We start from the raw sequence: 25,311 nt of genomic DNA on the forward strand, positions 1-25,311 counted from the left end.
TTACCCATATCTAAACAGACATATGAAGCAAGTAATGGAATAGTAAAAACATTGATTTCTACTTTGGTATTTTTGCAATACTGTATGTTAATGAGTTTACTAGAATGTATTGTATTTGTATTCTCCAAACCCCATCAACTCATGACATTAAAATAAACAAAAGACTTTGTGCGTATTCTTGACTTTGACTTTATTCTTGAATATATTCTCCACCTCAGCCTTTTGACTGTATTCTTGAATATACATTTTCAACTTCAGTCCCTAAGTCATGCTAAGTTTGTTCTTTATTTATTTTAATATATCAACTAAAATTAACAGTTCACATTAATGCAAAACCTGCAGCATAATTGCTTCAGGTCACAGCTACCTTGTGTATTTCTAAAAATTGATAATGAGCCTTTCTTTAGCATACAGCAACTAAAGACTTTTAACATATAGCAGCTAAGCAACCTAACCAAAGGTGATGCCAGAGGATACTTGCCCACTACTGCACCAAGCTTGAAGGAAATGCAAAACACGTAATTTGTCAAGATTGAACTGCTTTGCTTCTTTCAAACCTTATCGCTATTCAACTTGCCAATGAACTGGGGGGAGGAAGGATGGAGTGCTGAGAATTTGTGCACAGATCAAGAAAGCCTGGAAACCATCACGGTCACCATTGCAGGTGTTTGAGAAGAGCTGGACTGTTCCCATAACAAAAGGACATCTCATAATTGGACAATGTGATAGGGTGGGGAGAAAGGGAAGCTATTGTTTAACTAGGCAAGCATTTGCACAGATAAACTAGAGCTGGTTTTGATTCTTCAGTACCAAAATGGTGTATCCAATAAAGTTTTACTTTTGGGAATTCAAAGTTCCCAAGAGTGTTTACTTGTTTTGGGTTTGCTAGTCGGGTAGTTGACATAATTGGCATATTCTTTCAGCTTTTCCAAGATAATCTTGTATCTCATATGCTACAATAGCCTATTGTAAATATCCAAAATATAACCTATAATTGATTTTAAATCAGTGATCTAGGACAGTGATGGGGAACCTTTCATGTGTGCCACAGGTGGCATGCGGAGCCATATTTGCCGGCACGGCAGCCCTCAGCTCTGGCACGCGTGCACACACTGAGCAGCTGATTTTCAGCCTTCCGGAGGGCTGGAAAAAGCTGTTTCCGTCCTCCCCAAGCTTCAGGAAAGCCTCCGGAGCCTGGGGAGAGTGAAAAACAGCCCTAACAGGCAAACTGTAAGTTCACAAATGAACTTCCGGTTGACCAACTGGGCCTGTTTTCCACCCTCCCCAAGCTCCAGAGGCTTTCCTGAAGCCTGGTAAGGGTGAAAACGGCTTCCCCAGGCTTTAGGAAAGCCTCCCTGAGCCACTTTGGGGGGGTCATGTGCCCATGCATTGGGGGGCCCATGCGCACATATGCAGGAAAGAGGGCACACATGCACATGAAATAGAATGTGCACACACAATTTTGGCACACATTTAGAAAAGGGTTACCCATCACTGATCTAGGATAATCCTTTTCTCAGTATATGATTGAAGTTTGTATGGAATTTCCAGGTAAGTTAGTTTTCTTCCATTGGCACAATAAATACAGGTTTTGTTAGTTTAACCCATAATATGTATATGTATGAAAGGATATAGGTCAGGGTCGTCAGCCATTCCAGAGGACAGAATTTCACAGGCAGAATCCACACAAATGTCACTTGAGTTAGAGATCAAAAATTTGTTTCCAGCAAAGGAACTTGGGTCAGATCTGCCTCTTAAATCAGGCTGCAGCCAGCTATCACTAATTAAGAATTATTCCCTTGCTTGGCAAAGTTTCATAGAAGTGTCTGCTCTGCTTTCCTCCTTACTGACCGGGTGCAGACTTTACGTCGTCTGCCTCTGACTTTTCCAGCTATTCAAGTGTGAATGTTTTTGAACAGCTTCATGTGATTGATTCCTGGATACTATCATTCCATAGGTTCAGCTCGAATAGGTTCTTCGTAATCAGATGCATAGTCTGAATCCTGGGCCATGACACACTAGCAAATTTTATTTGAATCCTACAAGTTTGGTGTACCTCAAAATCTCTGTTTTTGCTATATGCATGTAATTATGGATTTGATCTACATGTATTGACAGTACAATTGAATTTATAGAAATGTAACTATTTTTAAAAATTAGATCTAAGTGAAGAGTATTACAAATGTGTATTAATGTTTCTATTGTTTCTACTTGTTTAGTTATTTAAGTATTGCTATATAATGGATTTCAAACCCTTTCTCACCAGGTAAACACCCCCCCCCCCAACAAGGTGTTTCTGAGAAATCAAAGAGGAATTTATTTCTCTAGGCTTTATGTTAATTCTGGCTAAGATTGTTAATATTATGCTTATAGAACTGGAAATTAGGAACAGGCCTTTCTACTAAAATATGCCATAGAAAAATGGCATATTTTGATCCTATATGATACAGAGGCAATCACAGCCATACTTCATGCTCTATTGCATCACTTGCGTATGTCATACAATTCTATGACTGGAAAATCTACTAAGATTCCAGAATGGAAGAATTTGTACACATTCTGATTAGGAGATCAGTGTCCAGAGAAAATGGGAAAACTGACAAAATATTATGCCAAAGTGTGCTTAGTTTTTATATATCCGTGAGATCTAAAAATCTGTTTTCTCATTATATGCCATTCAATGACAATAAATGTACTAGAAATATACTAGTGTAGTTTAAAACTATGATTTGTTTAAACAAACCAGTATTCACATTTTAGATTGGTCAGTTTGAAACAAATCATAGGGTGATTATTGTAATTTCCATTATCTCCAAAATAGTTTGCAGGTGATCTGCAAGTATTTTAAAACTTACTGATCTCCCAAATGTTAAGGAACAAAACTCACTGCTTCATTAAGACCTGGGTCAACGCAGCTGTCTACCAGGAGATTTTGGAGCACTTCATGCTTCCTTCTGCAGACAAGATTTATGGGGATGCTGACTTCATTTTCCAGCTGCCCACACTGCCAAAACACCAAAACCTGGTTCAAGGACTGTTGGATTATTGTGCTTGATTGGCCAGCAAACTCGCCTGACCTGAACCCCATAGAGAATCTATGGGGCATTGCCAAGAGAATGATGAGAGACATGAGACCGAACAATGCAGATGAGCTGAAGGCTGCTATTGAAGCATCCTGGTCTTCCATAACACCTCAGCAGTGCCACAGGCCGATAGCTTCCATGCCACACCGCATTGAGGCAGTAATTGCTGCAAAAGGGGCCCAAACCAAGTACTGAGTACATATGCATGCTTATACTTTTCAGAGGTCCGATATTGTTCTATGTACAATCCTTCTTTTATTGATTGCATGTAATATTCTAATTTTCTGAGATGGTGGATTTGGGGTTTTCATGAGCCGTACGCCATAATCATCACAATTATGACAAATCACGGCTTGAACTATATTGCTTTGCATGTAATGAGTTTTATCATATATTAGTTTCACCTTTTAAGTTGCATAACTGAAATAAATGAACTTTTGCACGATATTCTAATTTTTCAAGTTTTCACCTGTACTATCCACTACTTCCACAAAACTGCAGTATTTCAAAGACTTCCTCTGTTTTTAACATAGTTTCAAATACTCTGAAGCTGAGGTAAAAGTAAATTGTTCCAATTCTTGAAGCCAACAAATGTCATGAGATTACCTAAGCTTTTTAAAGAACTGGCAACAAAGTTAGTGGTGAAAATTAATTAGGTTCCTTAAATTCAGATGACAAAACAAAATAATCAAAATCAGAACTGAAAGTTCAAACACCTCTCCCTGCAGGTGGCTGGCTTAGAGAAAAGGCTGATAAATTCATTGGAGGGCTAAGATCATCTCATTGCCCTCGTCCTTTCTCGCCTGGACTACTGCAATGTTCTCTACATGGGGCTGCCCTTGAAGAGCACCCGGAGGCTTCAGCTGGTCCAGAATGCGGCCACGCGGGTTGTCATGGGGGTACCTAGGTGCTCCCATGTTACACCCCTTTTAGGCGGCCTGCACTGGTTGCCGGTTGTTTTCCGGGTGTGATTCACGGTATTAATTATGACCTTTAAAGCACTCCATGGCTTAGGCCCAGGGTACCTGCAAGACCACCTACTGCCACCAGTAGCCTCCCACCGTCCAGTACGATCCCACAGAGTTGGCCTCCTCAGGGTGCCGTCGGCCAGGCAGTGTCGGCTGATGACCCCCAGGGGGAGAGCCTTCTCTGTGGGAGCGCCTTCCCTCTGGAATGAGCTGCCCCGGAGCTTCGCATAATCCCTGACCTCCGGTCCTTCCGACGCGCCCTAAAAAGTTGGCTTTTCCAGCAAGCCGGCCTGGCCTGTTAATTTTAACTTATTTTAAATGTATTGGTTTTTTTTTTAAATTCGGTTTGGTTTTTTTGGATATGGATTCAATCTTTTTTAACTTTTGGGATGTGTGTTTTTTAATGTTGTACGCCGCCCTGAGTCCTTTTGGAGAAGGGCGGCATATAAATCCAAATAAACCAAACCAAACCAAACCATTGCACCATAATTCATAGCATGATATTGAAAAGCAATTGTTAATATAATCCGGATTAATGCCATGTACAAGACTGGGAAAGTATCTTGTGATTTCCAGTCACACATTCATTTTCAATGAAAGAAGCTGGCATTAGTAGCACAATCTAGAATATTAATTAATCTTACTGTTTTTGGAAATGTGGATGAATTAGCAACTACAATCATAAAGAAGTAAAATCATTCTGTTAAGTATTAGAAATGTGTTTTGAATAAGAGTCTGCAATTCAGTTGAACTTTTTTTTAATAAAAACATACATTGATAAAAAAAGGAAAGCTGTAGTTGTAAGCTTCCCAGTAATTTTGATAAAAAACAGAGTATTGTTTTATATGAAATATCAGTATAGAAAGCAAATTCAAACACAGAATTTTTTTTTTTTATAAATGCTGATGCAAAATTTATCACACAGAGATCCCTTTATTCAAATGCACATCAATGTTGAAAGATCCGCAGGGCATAACACTAGTAAGCCATTCACTGGTGAACAAAGCAGTGACCAAAGAACTCTGGTTCAGATTCAAGGCGGGTTAACATTTAACACTTTTCTTTGGCAGCTTGTCCTAAATTCATACAAATTTAAATTAAATTTGTTATTTCACAAACTTTTGGAAATAGATAATATTGCAGTTTTAAAATAATACATTTTAAATGGGATTTGAATTAAAACAGTATGGACAATCTAACTTATAATTAAAAGTGAATCTGATGCTATAAAAATATATTGAAATATTGGAATTTAAATAATGTATAAAAAGAACATACTGTGGTCTAATTTGCACATAACAGTGAGACATGATTCTTCCCACTCCAATAATTTTCTTGTTGTGCATGCTGCATTCTGATTAGCTACTGCAACCAATCAGTTTTAGCATCAGACTTTGCCTTAACAAGCCAGGAGTTCTTAAACTGTCCATGGTTTGTATAGATTTAGATCCTAGAGTTATCATTTGGGTTAAGCAGCATTTTGATTTTTTAAAAATATATCACTCAAAAAAGCAAACTACATTAAGACATTTTGTTCTTGAAGTTTCTAATGCTAATTCCTAAATGTAAGTTGAGCTGCTAGAAAATTATGTTTGTGGCTCTATCTGACCAAAAATGTATATAATTGCACTTTAAGTAGCATAAAAGAACAAGTTTTTTATTATACTCTTAAATGAAAGTGAATGACTGATATTGTGATATTACTTAGGTACCTAGTAATGTACATACTTAATGACTCTAATTGGGATTGGAATTTCCATTACTTAGTGATGCAGTCATTAGGCCAAATACAGTGGTGGGTTCCTGCCGGATCGCACCGGATCGCGTGCTCCCTTTTGGTGCTGAACCCGGAAGTACGTTCTGGCCCCGCCCCTGGAGACGGGACGACGCTTGCCTGCGCTCCACCAGCTTGGCTGGGACCGGAGACGTTTCTCTGCTCAGCAATGTTTTCAGTGGAGCGGTGGCAGCATGGCAGGCTGAGCCTGCGTCCCTTTCAGGCGCTCCGCTCCGCTGAGGAAATGTCTCCGGTCCCAGATGAGCTGGTGGAGCGCAGGCAAGTGTCGTCCCGTTGCCAGGGGCGGGGCCAGAACGTACTTCCGGGTTCAGCGCCGAAAGGGAGCGCGCGATCCGGCAGGAACCCACCACTGGCCAAATATCATGTAACTGCACCACTTAGCAGCGATAGGTTGTGGCAATTCTGGTTGCAGTCATTAGGTCAGGACCTCACACTTCTTCTACCTTGCTGGACTCACTTCTGCCTGAACTCCCGCCCATTCCCTATCACTCCCCTTTTAGCCACCCTGCACTAATTTCCCTGTTGCCCCAACCAGTTGACTTCCCTGTCTTCCCTGCTGCTGCTGCTGAGATGTCTCCAGCCTGGCCCTTCATGAGGAAGCTGCTGATCACACACCGCCTTCCTAAGGCCTTGATGACAAAGGTCAGCTGGGGACAGCAGGGGCAACTGAGCTGAGGACAGCCAAAAGAGCAAAGATTGAGGGAGATAGGTGGGTTGGGTAAGTTGAAGTATACCTTGTGGTCATGAATGTGGGCAGGCTCCCAAGTGCTTAAATTTTGATCCTGTGACCATAGCTGGTCAACTTTGATGACCAGCTGTAACTACCAATCACTTAGTACTATCATAACTTTCAACAGTTGCTGACTGAATAGTAATACTTGTAATTTCTGTTTCATGGAGAAAACCTGTTCTAGTTTCATCCAAACTTGGTTGAATAATTTGCCTGGAATTTTCCTGTCATGCAGACAGAAGAGCTTTTATATGTTCTCCAGACGATAAAGGAGAATAGGAAATTGAATTAAACTTCTGTAGTGTTCATACCAAAGTCAGTAAATTGAATCTAGTTAAGATTGGACTTTATGTCAATATAAGATTATCAATTATGATTTAAAACAGGTTAAGGCTTTGATTCAGAATTTATCAATATGAAGTTACCTGGCAGAAGAATTCCTAGTCTTTCCTGAATAGCCTCCAAGTGTGCAATGTATTCAGTTAATGAATCTTCAGGATCTTTTGATGAAGTTTGTGAAATAAAACTGGTAGACCTGTTCAACAGAAAAGCAATTATACTTTTCCTTGAAAAATATTACATATCTTAGAAAATATATAAGTAGAAAATACAAAAGGATGTGACTTACAACTGTCATTGAGAGTATAATTTTATTTACATACATGCCTTTGAGTTTGTGATGTCTCCTGGCAACTGTCTACAAGACCCTGGACTTTTCTTTGCAATTTTTTTTGAAGTGGTTTGACATTGCCTGCTCTCATTTCTATGGCTGATAGTGTGAGTAGCTCAAGGTCACTTAGCTAGCTTTGTGCTTTTGATGGAATACATGGTTTAGTAAACCTCAGTAAAAATAATACAGGTTGAAATGGGAACTGAACTTTTCAGATTTGTTTATTCTAATGTGCATCATTTTCAAAATTGTTGAGCTTTGTAAAACTGCCAGTAAATATGAAAAAATGATCTGACATTCTACATTACATTTCCAGCAATTTTAAGCAAATGAACTATCCGTTTTAGCAATCAGAACTAGAGTAACAGCAATAGAACTTATACCAATTTTCTCTAAGTATAATATTCTTTTCTTGAAATTCCCATTGCTGCATATAGATATATTACTGCATCTTAAATCCATTTAATTATACAGTCTTTGTGTAAATCTTGACTTGTTTGATTTCTAAGTCAGATGCTTTGAGTTACATATTATAAGACAAATCCAATGCAATACAAATCCAGTTAAGTCACTAAGAGTTCCCCTTGTTCTCCATTCTTTTAATCCTATATTACTGGTACTTGTCTGAAGACACTGAAACTAGTCCAGTGGACCAAGCCATAGTGAACTAGGAATCTCAATTTTTTAAAGAGGAATTGTCTTGGGCTGTATGTACAATATATAATATAATTAAAATATATAAATGACATAATGATTTATACAATCTTGTGGAACTGCATTACTAGCTAGCCAGGACAATTTAGATCAGGTGTGGTCACCTCACTGACTGTGAGGTGACCACACCTGATCTAAATTCATAATCTCTAGTAGAGGTTGCTCTTGATTTATGACCATTCATTCAGCAACCATTCAAAGTTACAATAGTACTAAATGAAGGACTTACCCAGAAGTTGTAACCATTGCAGTCCTCCCATCACGATAAAAAATGTGGGCGCCTGGTTGCCCACTCACACTTAGAATAGTAGGGAGGCTTTGCCTATCTCCTCATATCTATGCCCCCCCCCCCCCGGTAGTTCATGATCCCTGTTGCCTTGCCTTCCAAAGTATACCCAGCTCACTCTCTTTCAAGCAGCTGTTGGCTGCACTAGGCAAGGAAGAACAAGGTGGTTTCTTTGTGAGACTTGGGGAAAAACATGGCTTCCTTGGGAAGGACCATGCTATGTTGGACACACCTTGTCAGCAGCAAAATCAAAAAGACAGCGAAAGTCAGCTGGTGCAGCAGACCACAGACAGTAGGTGCCCTGGACAGAAGGTGGTGAAAACTGAGGCTGCAGTTCTCCCAATTCAAGGACTTGCTGTGTGGAGAGCAGAGGTGAGCAAAAGTATTCTTTAAGGCTCCTTCCAAGAAAGGGAACCTCGTCCTTCCAAATGAACCCCAAGATTGCTTCTATTTAAAAAGTGCAGTAAGCTCAAGCCCTTCTGTTGGAGACAACAGTTTGAAATCTTGTGACTGATTCTGGACCTGGACTGGCTGACAACCCTGCTATGAAATTTGGACTGTTGAACTTTTCCTGATCTCTCTTGTGCCTATTGCTTTGGATTTGAACTCTCTCTCAAGGCAACCTTGCTAGACCTTTGGGGAATTGAGTTTGTTTGTGTGTGTTTATGTATGAGATTTGCTACTTGAAAAATTTATTTCCTAGTAAAATTTGCAAACCTTTCTATGTGCTTGTGAGTATGTGGCCTAAGATAAAAGAATGGCACTGTTTTCATTGAAGCCATGCTGCTACTTTTCAAATGGCATGACTGAAAGAAATTCTAGAAACTAAAAACGAATGTAACCAGTAAGATAGATAATATAGGATAGGATAAAGATGGCTTTATTAAATTCATAGCAATTACAAACATATAAAGAGAAGACTTATTTTCCTAGTTAAAGTTTGATATAAAACTATATTCCCATTGTATTTTTAACAACAAGTACTTGAATCATACCACTGAAGCTATGGTATTCATAAATACAGATATAAAATAACAAGTACATGTAGATAAAATAATTTTAATATAAATAAACACAGATTTTATTGATCTATAGAGCTAAATAAGTCTAATTAAGCATAATATAAATATTTTTATAATATTGTTAGAAAAATAATCCTGCAGAAGACACACACAGTGAAGTAAGGTGTGCACTAACCTGTTATGTAAATGGTGTAAGGATTTAACTGTGCATCTTGCAAGTCTCATGAGATTATTTCTGTTGCAGTATTCACCTTCTGGAGCAGCATAACTTGGGAAGGGCTGTTGCTGCTTTAGTACTTCTAAACTAGCTACAGGATCTGTTTTAAGCAATGTAAAATTTTAATCTGAATTGTGAAAATTTCAGGTTATAGCTGTTCCCTCACAAATGAAGAAAAATAAGGATGACTAATACAATACATTCTATTGTGCAATAAAAAGGTGTGTATAGGTAATACTCAAGTTATGACCATAACAGAGCCTGTCCATTGCAATCAGAAGAGCTGTTAAGTGAACCACCTCATTAACAACTGACCCATCACTGCTTTCCCTAATGCATTTGTTAAATAAATGCATTAACCTTGTGGAGGAAGAGGCCTCGGGAGGCCTAATGCAGACCAAGACCACCTGCTTTGGGCTTCCCAAGGTTTTCCCCCACCCTGTGAGATACTTCATATCTCCTTCCTGCCCACAGCCCCATGGGGCTCTTCCATACTCCACTATCACAATTGCACACTTATGTTTTGAGATCTTCAGAGCTCAAGGTAGGGATTGAGGACAGGCTGCTCTGTTGCTGGGCCATGTGACACAATTGAGAAGAAATCCTGTTTTGAAAGGGGAAACCCTTTCATCATCGCTAGTCTTATATATGCTACCACTGGGGAAGCTAAAACTGTCTAGGAATGAGAGGAAAATTGGCAGAATTTCTTCTCCTTGCTAGCATTAGCACAGCTAATACTGGGGCAGCTAACACTTTTGAAACTATTGACCATGGTATCTTTTGGCACTGATTTAAGGAATTGGAGGTGGGTAGCACAGTGTTGTGCTTGTTCACCTCCTTTCTCCAGTCCCAGTTAGTGTTAATAGGAAGTGACAGATCCAGCTCACAGCCCCTTCTTTATGGGTACCGTGGGGCTCTCTCTACTCCTTTTTAGTATCCACACGGAGCCCTGTGGAATGAAACATGAAACTGCTGAGCGAGATTATCTGCCACCATGGAATGAGCTATCAACAGTATGCTGATGATACTCAGTTATCTATCTCTATCCTGGGACAAGTGAATGATGCAGCAGATGTTATTTTGTGGTACCTGGAACCTGTTGGGGCATGGATGAAGAACAACAGATGGCAGCTGAACTCTGATAAGATGGAGTGGCTGTATATTCAGATCCTTAGTCTTGGATAAGGTTGCACTGTGCCAGATGGACCTGGTGCGTAACTGGGAAGTCCTCTTGGACTAATGGCTCTTGCTCAAAGAGCAGATGGAAGCTGTGGCTAGGGTGATCTTTGGCCAACTTCATGTTGTGCACCAGTTACTCCCTTTACTGGACAGGGAGGCTCTCGGTTTGATCAGTCATGCCCTTGTCACCTCCCATTTGGTATCCTGCAACTACATGAGGCTACCCTTGAAAAGTATCTGGAAGCTTAAACTGGTGCAAAGTGCAGCTCTGCGAGCTATACTACTGGTATAGTATACTACATGCCCAAATAAAAGCACCTCTACTATACACCTCTAATGTAACACCTCTACTCCGCGAACTGCATTGGGTACCAGTTTGCTTCTGGATCCAATTCAAGGGGTTGGTGATTATCTATAAACACCTACATGGCTAGAGCCAGGCTACCTATGAAAACTGCTTCGTCCCATCACATCATCCCATCCCACACAATCAAGTAGAGAAGGTATGTTGTGGACATCAGTTAAAGAATTTTGACTGAGTCTAGGAAGAGAGCCTTTTCTGCCGCTGCCCTACGCAATGGAATATTCATTCTCTGGAGGTAAGGCAACCCCCACTCTCCTGGCTTTCTGGAAAGGGATTAAAATGTGGCTCTGTGACCTTGTGTGGGGAGCTCAAAGGAATGCAGAGTCATGGGATTGGTTAGCACCATGAGAACCATCTTTTTGCCTTTGTGAACCAACTTTTAACAGGATTATTCCTGCCTCCTTAAAAATGTATAATCTTACATTTTTAACTTAAAATTTTAACTAACATTTTAATTTTTTAATATATTGATTTATATTTTGATATCTTATTGTACAATGCTACTTGCCCAGAGTACCTCTTTGATGGCAGTGGCTGAATGAAATGTAAATATAAATAAAGTATTAAAAGTAGTGTATTTATTTCTTTTACTAATTTTATTATGAGGAAGGTGTTTGAAAACCTCTGAATTAAGATATATATTAATTTAGAATGTTTTAATGTAAGAAATAAATAATGGCTTAAGATTTTAATATTGTTAGTTACAATAAATTTTGAGAATATAGCAAATATTTGCATACAAATCAGGGGTGGGTTTCAGCCGGTGTTACTGCCGGTTTGCTCGTCATGCACAGTTCAATGGAAATTGTTCTGCGCATGCGCAGAAGTTAAAAAAAAAGATGGTGGTGACAGTGACTGGGGAACTGGTTCGGGGGCGTGGCCAGCCTGCGTCGCTGTTGGTTCTGTGACATAGGCCAGCATACCACTACCGATTCAGCTGAACCGGTAGGAACCCACCTCTGATACAAATGCTAATTTGCTTATAACAGTCAACTGTTCTTTTTACATTATTCAAATTAATAAAACTGAACTAAAATTGTAATTGGAGCAAATATCCAATTATTTTATCAAAATATCATACAGAAAAGAAATACATGTACCTATTTGTTATAGGCAAGTGACACATTTCCCCCAAAAAGATCTTCATATAGATATAATTTTGCTATATAAATACTCCCAACTTAAGGCATCCATTGAATCTCTCTATTGCTCTCTAACAACCTGTCTCATATCATTTCCAAAAAGTAAGAATATGCTCTGTTGATAATTATACTTTTTCAATTTCTGCAGCATAATAAAATCTTATTTTGGTTACTCAGAATAAATCAAACAGAAACACACACACACACACACACACACACACACACACACACATTACTTTACTTTTCAGTTTACTTAATAGATATGATTTACTAATAATTACACCAAAGCTATAGGATTCATCAGAAAAAACTCTCACATGAATTGCGTCCAAGGCTAGAAGAAATGGCTTCCAGTGGCATTTCTTTCTTATTTACTTTACGCCATTTTCTCACTAGAAACTTTAATCTTTGGAGATAGAAAAAGACAAACATTAATGAACAACTTGAAACAACACACAAGATATTTCTATATTAACTATTAATTATCAAGTTTACAAGTGCTGTCCAACCACAATATTTTGCTTTCTTATACTTGCCTTGTTTAAAAAAAGAAGGAAACAATGGATTAAAGCTTTAATGGTTAACCAACCATTTAAATCCCATTAGTTCCATTCGACTTGCAAGAATTTTTATTCACCAGAAGTTATGTAAATAGTATCAGGAAATAATTAATTAATGTAAACCCTTTGGGGAAAAAAGTACTAAAGATTAGTTACCTTAATATCGCAATGACCACACGAACTGCAGATCTGAACTTGGTAAAAAAATGGCTTCGTGTTTCAGAAACATTCAGATCAAGAGGAGAAGGATAAATGCCCATGCGTGCTATGAGGGACAATGTTGCTTGTTCACATTCTTGAAATCCACCCAAAAGCAGAAGAAGGTATTTTTTCTGATAAACCAGGGCTTTCCTAAAACTCTCAGCTCTCAAATACTTACAATATAGCTTTTGTATCTAAATAAAAATAAAAAAGTGAAATAATAATGCTTATGGGGAGTAAAGAAACTATTCAAAAATACTTCTTTTGAACTGCTTATGTTTCCATAATCATTTGTTTCCATCTATGGAAGTTCTTTTATACTGGACAAAGCAAAGAAATTCCAGTCCCAATGGCTGTTAAGGTACTGTAATTACTAGAACTATTTACAGTGCCTTAATAACAGTCATTGGACTGGAATTTCCCTTAAGTGAGTCATAAAGCACCAAGTCAGTGATTGCATCAACTGCATCTCTTAGCGCTAGCAATCCTTCCATTCCTGATGGCTGTCATTAAGCATAAATTTCAGGATGTTATCTGATGACTTCCTTGGACTTTCTGCTACTCTTCAACAAGTAAAGGATTATTGTTGTGGGGGGGGGGGAAATGGAGGAAGAACATATTAGCTATGTTTGCTAGCTTGAGTTACATACAAAGTAATAAAGGTGGGATAAAAATCAAATATATATGATTTTTATCCTACTTTATTACATATTATATATACCAGGGGTGTCAAACTCGATTTCATTGAGGGCTGCATCAGGGTTGTTTGACCTCAGGGGGCTGGGGTAGGCATGGCCAAGGTGGCCAGCTTGACGTCACTCATATTTGGGGCACCTTTGGTGGCCCGAGTGCTCTGTCAGCAAAAACGGGCTGCTGAGCTCCGTTTCTGGCTGCAATGACTTCCTGCAACCCTGTCAGCGAAAACAGAGCCCAAAACGGCCACACGCATGTATATACAGTAGGAAGTCACAATGAAGTCACAAGTGTCAGGCAGTACACACCCAGGAAAATGGCTGCTACCAAGGGGGAGGAGGGTAGGTTGGATTTGATTTAGTGAAAAGGCTTGATTTAAATCAACTAGATTTAAATCATAATTTTTAAAGAGCAACTGTCATTTCTGTCCTCCAGGGACTCCTCCTCTGACCCACTGTTGACTCACCGACAGTTTAACGGGACAGCTGCTGATGCAGCAGTGACACAAGGTGAGAGACGTGGCAAGCAGCAGGTGAGTGGATGCCCGCTAACAGGCAGTGCCATGATGGATCTGAAATGACTCTTTAATATTATATTTATAAGCTGCTTAGAAGGTTTCACTTTTTTTTACTGCTTGCCCTTCGTCCTCACACTTAGAGCCTGGGGGTACAGATGCATTTTTCTTCAAACAATTATACAGTTTGTAGTGTATATAGATTTGCAAAACAATGGGATAAAGGAATATTTCTGAACTTTGTTTTATGATTTATCTCATAGTTACTGTGAAATTGTGTGAGTGCATCAATGCAGTGCATGTTATCTCACCTTGCAGAGCTTGGATTCACTGAATGACTTTACCAAAAATGTAAATATTGCAGAATAAATAACTAAGCTCCATTTCATGCTAAATAAACTAAATTATTAATGTATCTTAAATAAAAACAACTAACTTTAGATAGATTTTACTCTAAAGCATTTTATTAAAATAAATTTGATAAAAATAAAAAAAATCCAATTTAAAATTTAAAAGTCCAATTTTTTTTTTTAAAAAAAACAGCTATTTTTATCAACCCTAAGGGAGGGGGAGGAGAGTGCATTAATGGCAGTTGAAATGCAGGCTGAGCCTGGGTGGAGCCAGCTGCTGCCGAGTCGGAAGGGTGCACAAGGGCAGGTGGTTGGCACAGTGCAAGCAAAGAAGGGCCAGAAGTGGCTGCTGCCAGGTGAAGGTGGTACACTGGCAGCCATTGGGGAATGGTGTGTGTGGTATGGTGTGGCCAGGGCTGGCTGTTTCTGGGTTTGCAAGAATGTAGGAGGGTACGGGGATGTCTAGTGCGAGCGGGACCAGGGAGTGGCTGCTGCCTTGAGGTAACTGCTGCTGGAGGCACAAGGTTGTGTACATGTGGCATAAGCACAGTGGGCCTAGAGTTGGCTGCTGCGAGATAGGCGAAGCTACATAGATGGTTGCCATGGGGGAGGGGGGTGCAGCAGTTCCACATGAATATGGAGTGTAAGATCCCCAGAATTCTGAGAGGAAAAAGCTATGGGAGTCTCAGCAATTTACCAGATCAGCCTCCTCCAATCTTTTGGGCACCAGGAATTGTTCCATGGAGAGGTTTTTCCGTGGACTGCAGGGGATGTGGTTTGGGTGCTGTTGTCAACTCTCCGTGTTCACATTCTACGCATACCAGATCTCAGATTACAGTAGCTGGGTTGAGATGGGTGCATTTATTGGGTAATGTGATTTATGACGCAGACTGAAGGGAGGAAAGGAACAGGGGCAAAGTTCAGAAGCAGATAAAGAAAGCAAAGAAATGGCTGCAAATAAGAATTGCCTAATGAAGAATGCCTAATGAAGCTGTTAATAAAACACTGGTTTTTGTATTACAATATTGGCTCGCTTATTATGAATCAGGCATCGCTAAGAAACTTTACAGAAAGCCATTTCTTGCTCTTAAATATCAGAGGTGCCGAGGGGGAACACAGAAGACCATGGCAAAGGGCCAGCTATCTGGAGAGAGCCTGATTGCAGCTGGAGTGCAGCCTGACATCAGACATCAAAACCAAGATGGGTGAACCCCTAAAAGCAGCTAAAGCTGAGCCCCCACCCCACCTCTATGCCCAGAAAAAGGGAAAGGCCCTAAGCGAGCTGGGAAGAGTGGTGGGGATGCTGGACTGGAATCAAGCCAGGCCCCCAAAGTCCCAAATGGAGCCCCTGGTAAGTTCTATAGAGCAACGGAGGGAGGAATTTGACTGGGTCACCCTCCGTGAAGAAAGGCCATTATGCATGCCAAAAGAGAGGGGAGGAGCAGTGGATCTTCTTGAGGTGAAGCACACGGGAATGCAGCCCCCCTTCTCCACCCATTAGAAGGAAGATGAAGCCAGTGCCTCTCCCACATAGCAGGCAGGCTGCCCAGAGCAGACAATCTCCTCCCTCCCTCCAAACTAGAACTGAGGAGTAACTTTAGACATATCAAACACAAGCATACAGAAGCCGACAGGAGGAGGGAAGGACACTGCTGATTGAATCACCCCGGTTCAGAGGAAAGTTTGATGGGACTCAGACCAGTTAGCCTTATTCCTTGACTCAGCTGAGATCTACCTGGAAAGCTATGGACACCTCTACTCATCCCCTAGAGCCATAGTGAATACTATCACAGAGGGACTAGAGGGAGAAGCAAGGGAATGGCTAGCAGCTCTCCACAAGAGGACAGCCCCCCAACTGCAAGGCGTAGATGACTTCCTACGACTGCTAGAGGCCAGATTTGAGGAGGTGGAGGAGGAGGACCTGTATACAGAAGATGAGCTCAGTGACCTAAAGCAGAGGGGCCACCCTATCAAAGAGCACATCCGCGAATTTGGGAGAGTCATTGGAAGGCTATCCCCTTTACCAGAGCGTCTGTTAGTGTATTTTTTCAGAACCAGTCTGGACCAGCAGATTGCCCAAGTAACTGCCTACTGCGATATACCAAACCGACTCTCTTAGTGGTTCCAAGTAGCAATAAAAGTTGATGGCGAATTGCACGCTAACGACATGAGAAAGCCACCGGACACGAAAGAGAGGTCAACTTGACCTGAAAATGCCCGGCCGACGGGAACCCACAGCAACACAGCGGGTCCCGAAACCAGCCCCCCCTCAAAGTCCGCTGAAATGCTACAGATGCAGGGGGCTGGGCCACATGGCATCCGCGTGCATGACCCCAACCCCTATGCCGAGGCCAGAGCCACTACCCAGGGCACGACTGGAACGGGGCCACCCACGTATCCCGGAAGGCTCTCCAGGCTGCAGAGGTCCTTCCCCACCCAGTTGAAGGGGGGAGACCTCAGGCAACAATGACCAGTGACCAGAATCCTATGACAGTGATGATGAGGGCAAAAACGACCCAATGATGAGAAGACCAATTCGCCCTTTCCTTTTTCCAATACGCCTCACAGCCCCAAAGATGAAAACCCACGGGGATTTTCAAGCCCTAATAGACTCAGCCTGCACTAGATGCTTGATCAACTTGACCACAGACCTGAAACTGGGGATGAGAGCAAAAAGACTGGCACACCTAATCCAGTTCAAACAAGTTGATGGGTCCCTAATGGGGGGAGCCTATGCCACCCACCTGACCAAACCAGTGAGACTAGAGCTAATGGATCACTGGGAAGTAATTTGATTCATAATAGCCCCCAAAATGACAGATGCAGTCATACTGGGACTCTCCTGGCTAGGCAAGTGGGGACCGACCATCTGATGGCAAGGGGGCACCCACAGACTTAGGCTAGAAAAGGGGCCCCAACCCCTTCCACGGCAGCAAGCAGAAACACCACCTAGCAGGAAACCCCCCAAAAGAGCACACCAGAACATCTGGAAGCCACATCCGACGAAATCCCAGAGACCGAACAGATCCCAGGGGAATATCAGGACCTTGCAGAAGTATTCAGCGAGACTGAGTGCAACATCTTGCCCCCTCCTCCCCACCGTGAGGCAGATTGTGCCATCGAAATCATCCCTGGGGCAAAACTACCCAAACCCAAACTGTATGCCATGAAAGAAATGTGCAAATACATAGACAAAAACCTAGTATGAGGGTTCATCAAACCCGCCAAGCCACGGATTACAGCGCCAGTCCTCTTCAAAGAGAAAAAAGATGAAACTATGAGACTGTGTGTGGACTTTAGAGTAATCAATGCAGTGTGCATACACAACCTATATCCCTCTCCCCCTCATGAAAGACATGCTATCTCACTTGGCCAAGGAAAAGTCTTCACCAAACTAGACCTCAGAGAGGCATACTACCAAATACGGATCAGGGAAGGAGATGAGTGGAAAACAGCGTTCAACTGCCCCCTAGGGAGCTTCCAATTCAAAGTGATGCCTTTCGGATTACAGGGAGCCCCAGCGGTGTTCATGCAGTTAATAAACGAGGTGCTGCCCAATCACCTCTACAAGGGGGTCCTCGTCTACCTGGTGACATCATCATCTAAAGAGTCTATGAATGAGCACATACCCTTGGTCTGAAAGGTACTGGAAAAACCTCTGGCAGCCAACCTATACGTCAAAATGTGAATTCCACCATGAACGACTAAACTACCTGGGCTATCGAGTGTTAAATGAGGGAATAGAGATGGACCCAGCCAAAGTGCAAGCCGTCATAGGCTGGCAAACCTCTTGCACCCACAAACAGCTACAAAGCTTCCTAGGGCTCGTGAACTTCTATAGGCAATTCATCCCCTCCTTTGCAAAGATTGCCAAACCCATGACAGACCTCTTAAAAGACAGAAACAAAACCTTGCCAGAGATAACCTCTACAGTGGGACTAACCTGCCAAAAGGCATTCAAGACACTAAAAGAAATGTTTGCAAAGGAACCGGTGCTGAAGCATCCTGACCCCGAGCAACCCATCGTGATCCAAGCAGATGCCAGCGACATGGCAGTGGGAGCCGTGCTATTCCAAAGAAACAACCAAGGAAACTTACAACTGTGCGCTTACACCTCCCGCAAGCTCACAGACACAGAGAGACTGAACGCTATGGTAGAGCAGTACCTGAGGTGCCAAGTGAACTATCAACAGTCCAATTAGGCAGGCCTTCTGTCTTTCGCTGAGGTCGCGTACAATAATGCTGTTCACAGCAGCACAGGATTAACACTGTTCAAAGTAGTGAGCGGCATGGACTTCGTCCCAATGCCTGAGTATCCAAGGGATTCCCCTTCCTCAGTCAGCTTGACTGACTGGATGTCAATGCTAAAAGCAACCTGGGAGAATGTCAAAAAAGCGCTAGCTAAAGCAGCACAAACCTATAATAAACAGGCAGATAAACACCGAGCTCCGCAACAACCATTCTTGGTGGGAGAGAAGGTTTACCTCTCCACAAAATATTTAAGGTTAAGACTCCCTAGCAAGAAACTGGGACCAAGGTTTATGGGACCATTCCCCATAGTAAAGATCATCAACCCAGTCTCAGTGCAACTGAAACTGCCCCGACTGCTAGGGAAGATACACCCAGTATTCCATAGTAGCCTCTTAAAACCCGTGGTCGGATGCACTCTGAGACCACTGCTCCAGGAGCCCCCAGGCCCTGTGGTCATAGGGGGCCAAACCCATTATGAGGTGCAATACATCCTTGATTCGAGGTGGCACAGGAGACAACTCCCATACTTAATCAAGTGGGAGGGCTATCCCTTGTCAGAGACATCTTAGGTAAAGAGTAGAAATATCCAGGCTGATTGGCTTATAGAAAGATTCCATGAAAAAAATCTAAACAAGCCTGGGGGGGGCGGATGTAGCCTTGAATCCTATACTCAAATTGTTTTTGCTCGCAGAGATTGCTTTTGAGAAGTGAGGGGAGCCGGATGTCAACTCTCCGTGTTGACATTCCACACATACCGTCAGCGGAGCTGGATCTCAGATTACAGTAGCTGGGTTGAGATGGGTGTATTTATTGGATAATGTGATTTATAACACAGACTAAAGGGAGGAAAGGAACAGGGGCAAAGTTCAGAAGCAGATAAAGAAAGCAAAGAAATGGCTGTTAATAAGGATTGCCTAATGAAGAATGCCTAATGAAGCTGTTAATAAAGCACTGGTTTTTGTATTACAATATTGGCTCACTTATTATGAATCAGGCATCGTTAGGAAACTTTACAGCTGTCTATATTTGATGGATAGGGTTTCACTTATTTGTGTGCAGCGGTTTCTGGATGCTGCGGATCTGTGCCAGTCCACAAACCAGGGGTTGGGGACCCCTGTACTAGAGCAACTCAGAACCTTTCCTAACAGCTCTTTGACTGACTTTGCTTATGGGAAGCCAAAAGCAAAGGTTTCAAGTGATGACGATGTGATACAGGATACTGCAACTGTGGTAAATGAAAGTCAATTACCAAGCACCAGATCATGCTCATATGACCACAGGAGTGCTGGGGTGCCAGAACTTAAAGAACTAGTTTCACTCAGCGCTGTCATAACTTCAAGCAGTTGTTGAACAAATGATCGTTAACCAAGAACTACCTATAGCTTAATGAGTGAAAAATTATTTGCATCGAAGAAGTTGCATTAGACATACAAAATAAGGGCTGGATCAATTAGCTGAATGTTCTTTTGTTTAGGGCAGTAAACTTACTGTAAACTTTGTTAATGTTCATAGTTATACAAATTCTGAATAAATGCTAAGAATTAAGCTTTTGTATCATTCTTATACAGTATGAAGTTTAGATTTATTATGGATTTTTTTTCAGTAACTGGGAGTTTAAAGAGTTAACCATTACATCTGAAGAATTTAAAAGGATTAAAACAAAGCTGGTCTGTTTCAATTGTTTTGGGGATCATTTTTCAAAAATATTTTTAAAATATTCCCTTCTGCCAAATTAATTGTATTTTGGATGGTGGACAACAATCCAATATACTTGGTAGATAATATCCAATCTAAGAATCTAGAGTGGGGAAAAATGGAGCAGCAGCTGATCCCAATTCTTATTTTTTTTAGCCAGAACACTCAAAATATTCATGAGATAAAGAAAATTTACCTTGGCTATTTTGTATGTTCCTAATTCTAAAAACTACATGAATCCAGACACTACTTACCTTGAGATTTCAGCTATTAAATTAAAACTTCCCTTTCTCTTGCCAAGCAACTAGATCCCAGCCTGCTTTCCTTACCCATTCCCAGACAATGAACAAAAATAATAGAAAAACTGAAGATGGTATTTAATTTCTTTGTACGAGGTGCAATGGCAATAAAGTAAACTTAACTTAAATATAGTTACAGTGTTGTTTACCTTTGGGGTGGAAGACATCACAGTTTGCTTATTTTCTGGCACATTTGTTTTGGTTGCTGCATAGTTTGTTGCTTTCAAACCATTCTGTAAACCACGCTTATCCTGATAAATAAACCCTTCTGATTCTTGCATAGAGTGAATTATATTTGTAGGGATAACCTAAATGTAACATTTTAATAATATGATACAAACTTCATTACAATGAAACTGCTTTAATTCAACAATAAAAATATATGTTAAAAAATTAAATCCACTGTGACAAATCAACCTGCTAATACATTAAAAGAAGACTGGATAACTTTCTGAGGATAGCTAGGCCAGGACTGACTTCTGGCAACAGTGTGGACTAGATCCTGCAGTTTTCTTGGCAAGATTTAGAAGTGATTTACTGGTGGAGAGGGTCAAAAAGGTTATTGGAATGTCTTTGGAAAAGTTACAAGTTACTAAAGACAAGATAGAGACCAAACGTGTAACCATATAGTCGGCACAGGTCACCCTGCCTTGATGGTTCTTAATTAACTGAATGGTGGGACTTCTCCAAAGAAACAAAATGCTCACTATTTTTAATCTTCCCAAAAATTGTGGAAAAACCTAAATAATTGCTTTTGAAATTCAACAGCTTCTTGTTGTTGATTGATGTTGTGGCAATGTATCTTTGATGTTGTCTCTCCATCTTCTGCTAGGTGTACCTCATGTTCTCCTGTTTTTGTATATGCCTTGTACGGTATAGAACCTGTGGCACACTTGCCAGAGTTGGCACGCAGAGCCCTCTCTGTGGGCACACATGCTTTCACCAGGTGTTCTTCTGGTTTCCGGCATGTATTTTTTTCAGGCCGTTTTCTGGACCAAAAGCAATCCTGAAGAACACTCTGAAAACGCCCTGAAAGAGCCAAAAAACAGGCCATAAATGGCCTGAAAAATGGCCTGAAAACAGCTCCCAAAACAGCCCCCAAAACAGCCTGAAAACAGCCCCAAAAATGACCAGGCATTCGCATGCCAGCCAGCTGGTCTTCGGGTTTCCGGTGGTCTGGCACATGCACATATATGTGCACACATTCCAGTTTGGGCACTCGGTGCCGAAAAGGTTCGCCATCACTGGTATAGAATCTCACCAGCACATTTCAAATTTAGATGGAGCAACACTGACTTCAATCAATCAGTACTGTGTGAGGCAGAAGTGGAAGAAGTGGGGATCAATATGAAAATGGGAGCACAGCCTCCCAGAAGCTGTTCCTACACTTATTGGACATTACTGTTGAATTTCAGTTATGCAATAAACCACGGGAAGGCCATATCTGATCTACAGAACACGACTTGTTAACCACTGAAAATATTTCATTGCATATATGAAATGCATATTTCCCATCAGAATCTAAATGATTTTAAATGTTAGATTATTTAACATTTTAAATGTTAGATTATTGTGAAGAAAAAAAATTGGATTACAGACTACATTCAAAGAATATATAGAGGGAAAAATAAATAGGTAGCCCCCGACTTACAGCCATTTGTTCAGTGACCGCTGATGTTATGATAGTGCTGAACAATTGGTGGTTACAACTAGTCCTAAGTTTTGGCTGTCCCAACATCTCTGCGATCATGTGGTTATGATCTAGGCCAGGGGTGTCAAACTTGATTTAATTAAGGGCCGCATCAGGGTTGTGTTTGACCTCAGGGTGGGGGTGGCCGTGGCCAGCTTGACATCACTGGGGGGAATCCATTGCCTCCAGCGGAGGAAGGCCTCCCTCTCCTCTTCTTTTTCCTTCCCTCTACATTCTCCTTTCTTCTTCCTTCCCCTCTTTCCTTCTTTTTCCTTCCTTGCTCTCTTCCCATCTTCCCTTCTTTTTCTTTGTCTTTCTTCTTTCTCTTTCTCCTTTCCTGTCCCTTCTTGGATGCTCAAATACAAAAGGGGAAATATTTCTCCTTTTCTTTTGCTTTTGGTTTTGCTAGCTCTCTGTCAGCGAATATGGAACCGGGGGGAGCTGCATTCACCATTTTCGACCTGGATGACCTCCTGTGACCCTCTGCCAGCAAAAACAGAGCCACCAAGGGCCAGTCCTTTGCTGTTTCCAGGGCAGGCCCGTGGGCCAGATCTAAGCCCATGGGCCTTGAGTTTGACACCCCTGATCTAGGTGCTTGGTAACTGTCTCACACTTATGAACAGTTGCAATGCTTCATTACCACTTGATCACCCTTTGTGACCTTCTCTTTTGGCTTCTCCAGAAAGTCAATGGGGAAGCTAGTAAGGAACGTTAAAGTTACCGGCCCAAGTGTCTTGCACCTGTGCACCCTCCTCCAGCTCTAGACCGGTGCCAGCCACACACACATCCTTGCGCACCCTTCCCAAGCATTGCTTCTTTGCATCCTTGCACCCCAACCTGATTCTCTCTCTGCCTCCATCACACCATCCCTAAGCTTTCCTTATGCGGCCGCGCGGGTGATTATGGGGAGTACTAAGTACTCCCATGTGACACCTCTCCTGCGCGAGCTGCACTGGCTTCCTGTGGTCTATCGGGTGCGTTTCAAGGTCTTGATTACGATCTTTAAAGTGCTCCATGGCTCTGGACCTAGTTACCTGCGGGATCGTATTCTGCCCCATACATCCCTACGACCCATCCGCTCGCACAGAGAGGGACTTCTCCAGGTGCCGTCCACCAGACAGTGCCATGGGGCGGCGCCTAGGAGCAGAGCCTTCTCTGTGGCGGGCCCAGCCCTGTGGAATGACCTCCCCCGGATATTAGGACCACTACTGACCTCCGCTCCTTCCGTGTAAAGCTCAAGACCCACCTATTCCAAATAGCCGGCCTGGCTCAATCATAACTTCATAACGCTCCTGATGGGTTTTTTAATTCAGTAATTTTATTTAATGGGATTTTAAACTGTGTTTTTTAATTGTCTTTCACTTATGAGTCTACCTCCTCCATGCACATGTATATGTCTTTGTTCTTTATGTATGTATGTTTGTCTTTATCTGTATTTTATCTGTTTTGATTGTACGCCGCCCCGAGTCCTTCGGGAGAGGGTTGCGGCTAATCAAATAAAATTATTATTATTATTATTATACACTTGTGCACCCTCCCCAACCTTTGTGATATTTCCCTCACACCTATTGTGAACTCTCCCACCAGGCAGCCACTGCATAGCTACCTGCCAATCTGCTTGCAAGCCGCAGACTTGCAACTTCCTGAGACTTGCAACTTCTGTGGGGTTTCCAGGAACTAGGTTATGGGATGTTGGGAGGAAGTTGTCCTGGCTAACTGTAGGATTCAGTTAACAGGCAAAAAGGACTGCAGGGATAAGTAATGCAGTTGCCCTTAGAACTGCATTGTTTAGTGACAGAAATTTGCAGGTCAATTGCCACTGTAAGTCAATAATTTATATATATATATACACACACACAATTTCCCAGGGAAATATTTTTGGGGGGAGAGAGACGTTTATTATGATTTGTTTATAATAATATAAAATATATTAAAATATTATACTATTTTATAGACACACACACTAATATAAAATGTTATATTATAATTATTTAAGAATAGTTAATTTATTTTAGATAATCTACTGTTTTAAAGGACAAGATCATAGTTTTATGTCAAGATTCTGAAGCAGAGGTTTTTCAAACCACAAAGCTTGGAAAAATACAGTAGGTTGCTACTGTGAGAGTTTTCTTGCCATTTTAAAGATGGATCTAGCCTGTGATACACTGAAATCTGAGCAGAGAAGGAACGTTGGTCTTACCTGAACGTTCTTTTAAATTGAGTAGAGGGAGAGGTCACACGAGGGTTATAACACAGCCTGATTGGTCCATTAGACTGAGAGAAAACTTCTTAACCTTCTGTCTCTCTTGTTGGTTCCCAGTTTCCTTGATATCGAAGTCTGCTACAGCTGGAGCGGCTCGCCCCTAGGGCTCCCAGACCGCCGAAATCAATTTCCAAGCTGCGCGGCCAAGGCAGGAGGCTGGCGCGGCTGTAGGCAGTCATGGAGCGTCGTCTTCGCCTTCACGCGCTTCTCCGTGCGTTGCGCCGATCAGCTCTTCTGATCTTCGCCCCGTTCGCGAGGCGCGTTGAGGGAAGGCTCCTGCACTGCAGGGGTCACCCGGCATACCCGACCACCCGGGAATCGGTCCAGGCGCCTGGCCCGCGGACAGGGAGAGGAGGATTCCCCACGGGGCTCTCCCTGCCTGCAGAGGACAGGAATGAGCTGTCCATCTGGGCGCAGCCACAAATTTAGAATTTAGTTTAGCCAATTAATGAATCCAATGCTTTCTGCTAATCTAACAAAAAAAAAAAGCTTTAACTCACTATCTAGGAACCAAACACAGTGCTTGGACCAGACTGAGCGGAAACTGGGAACCAACAAGAGAGACAGAAGGTTAAGAAGTTTTCTCTCAGTCTAATGGACCAATCAGGCTGTGTTATAACCCTCG

At 41.8% G+C, this 25,311-nt stretch overlaps 1 protein-coding gene across 4 annotated transcripts in view; it reads right to left on the minus strand.

Annotated features, from left to right (window-relative positions):
• Positions 1 to 25,311, minus strand: part of PCNT (pericentrin) — a 140,674-nt gene that overhangs the window by 1,490 nt on the left and 113,873 nt on the right. Inside the window, exons 37-42 of one of the 4 annotated variants that reach the window (XM_081943488.1) lie at positions 20,883 to 21,041; positions 12,887 to 13,125; positions 12,488 to 12,576; positions 9,444 to 9,585; positions 7,002 to 7,111; positions 4,777 to 5,127 (exon numbers count right to left, since the gene is read on the minus strand). In XM_081943488.1, the coding sequence (XP_081799614.1) occupies positions 5,102 to 5,127; positions 7,002 to 7,111; positions 9,444 to 9,585; positions 12,488 to 12,576; positions 12,887 to 13,125; positions 20,883 to 21,041 (765 nt within the window). In that variant the 3' untranslated portion in view covers positions 4,777 to 5,101. Of the gene's footprint in view, positions 1 to 4,776; positions 5,128 to 7,001; positions 7,112 to 9,443; positions 9,586 to 12,487; positions 12,577 to 12,886; positions 13,126 to 15,249; positions 15,379 to 20,882; positions 21,042 to 21,084; positions 21,763 to 25,311 lie in introns of those variants that run through there. The other 3 variants (XM_081943489.1, XM_081943490.1, XM_081943491.1) reach the window with 3 other exon arrangements.

This window comes from Natrix helvetica, assembly GCF_964273705.1.
Source record: "Natrix helvetica genome assembly, chromosome: 2".
NCBI classification, from domain to species: domain Eukaryota; kingdom Metazoa; phylum Chordata; class Lepidosauria; order Squamata; family Natricidae; genus Natrix; species Natrix helvetica.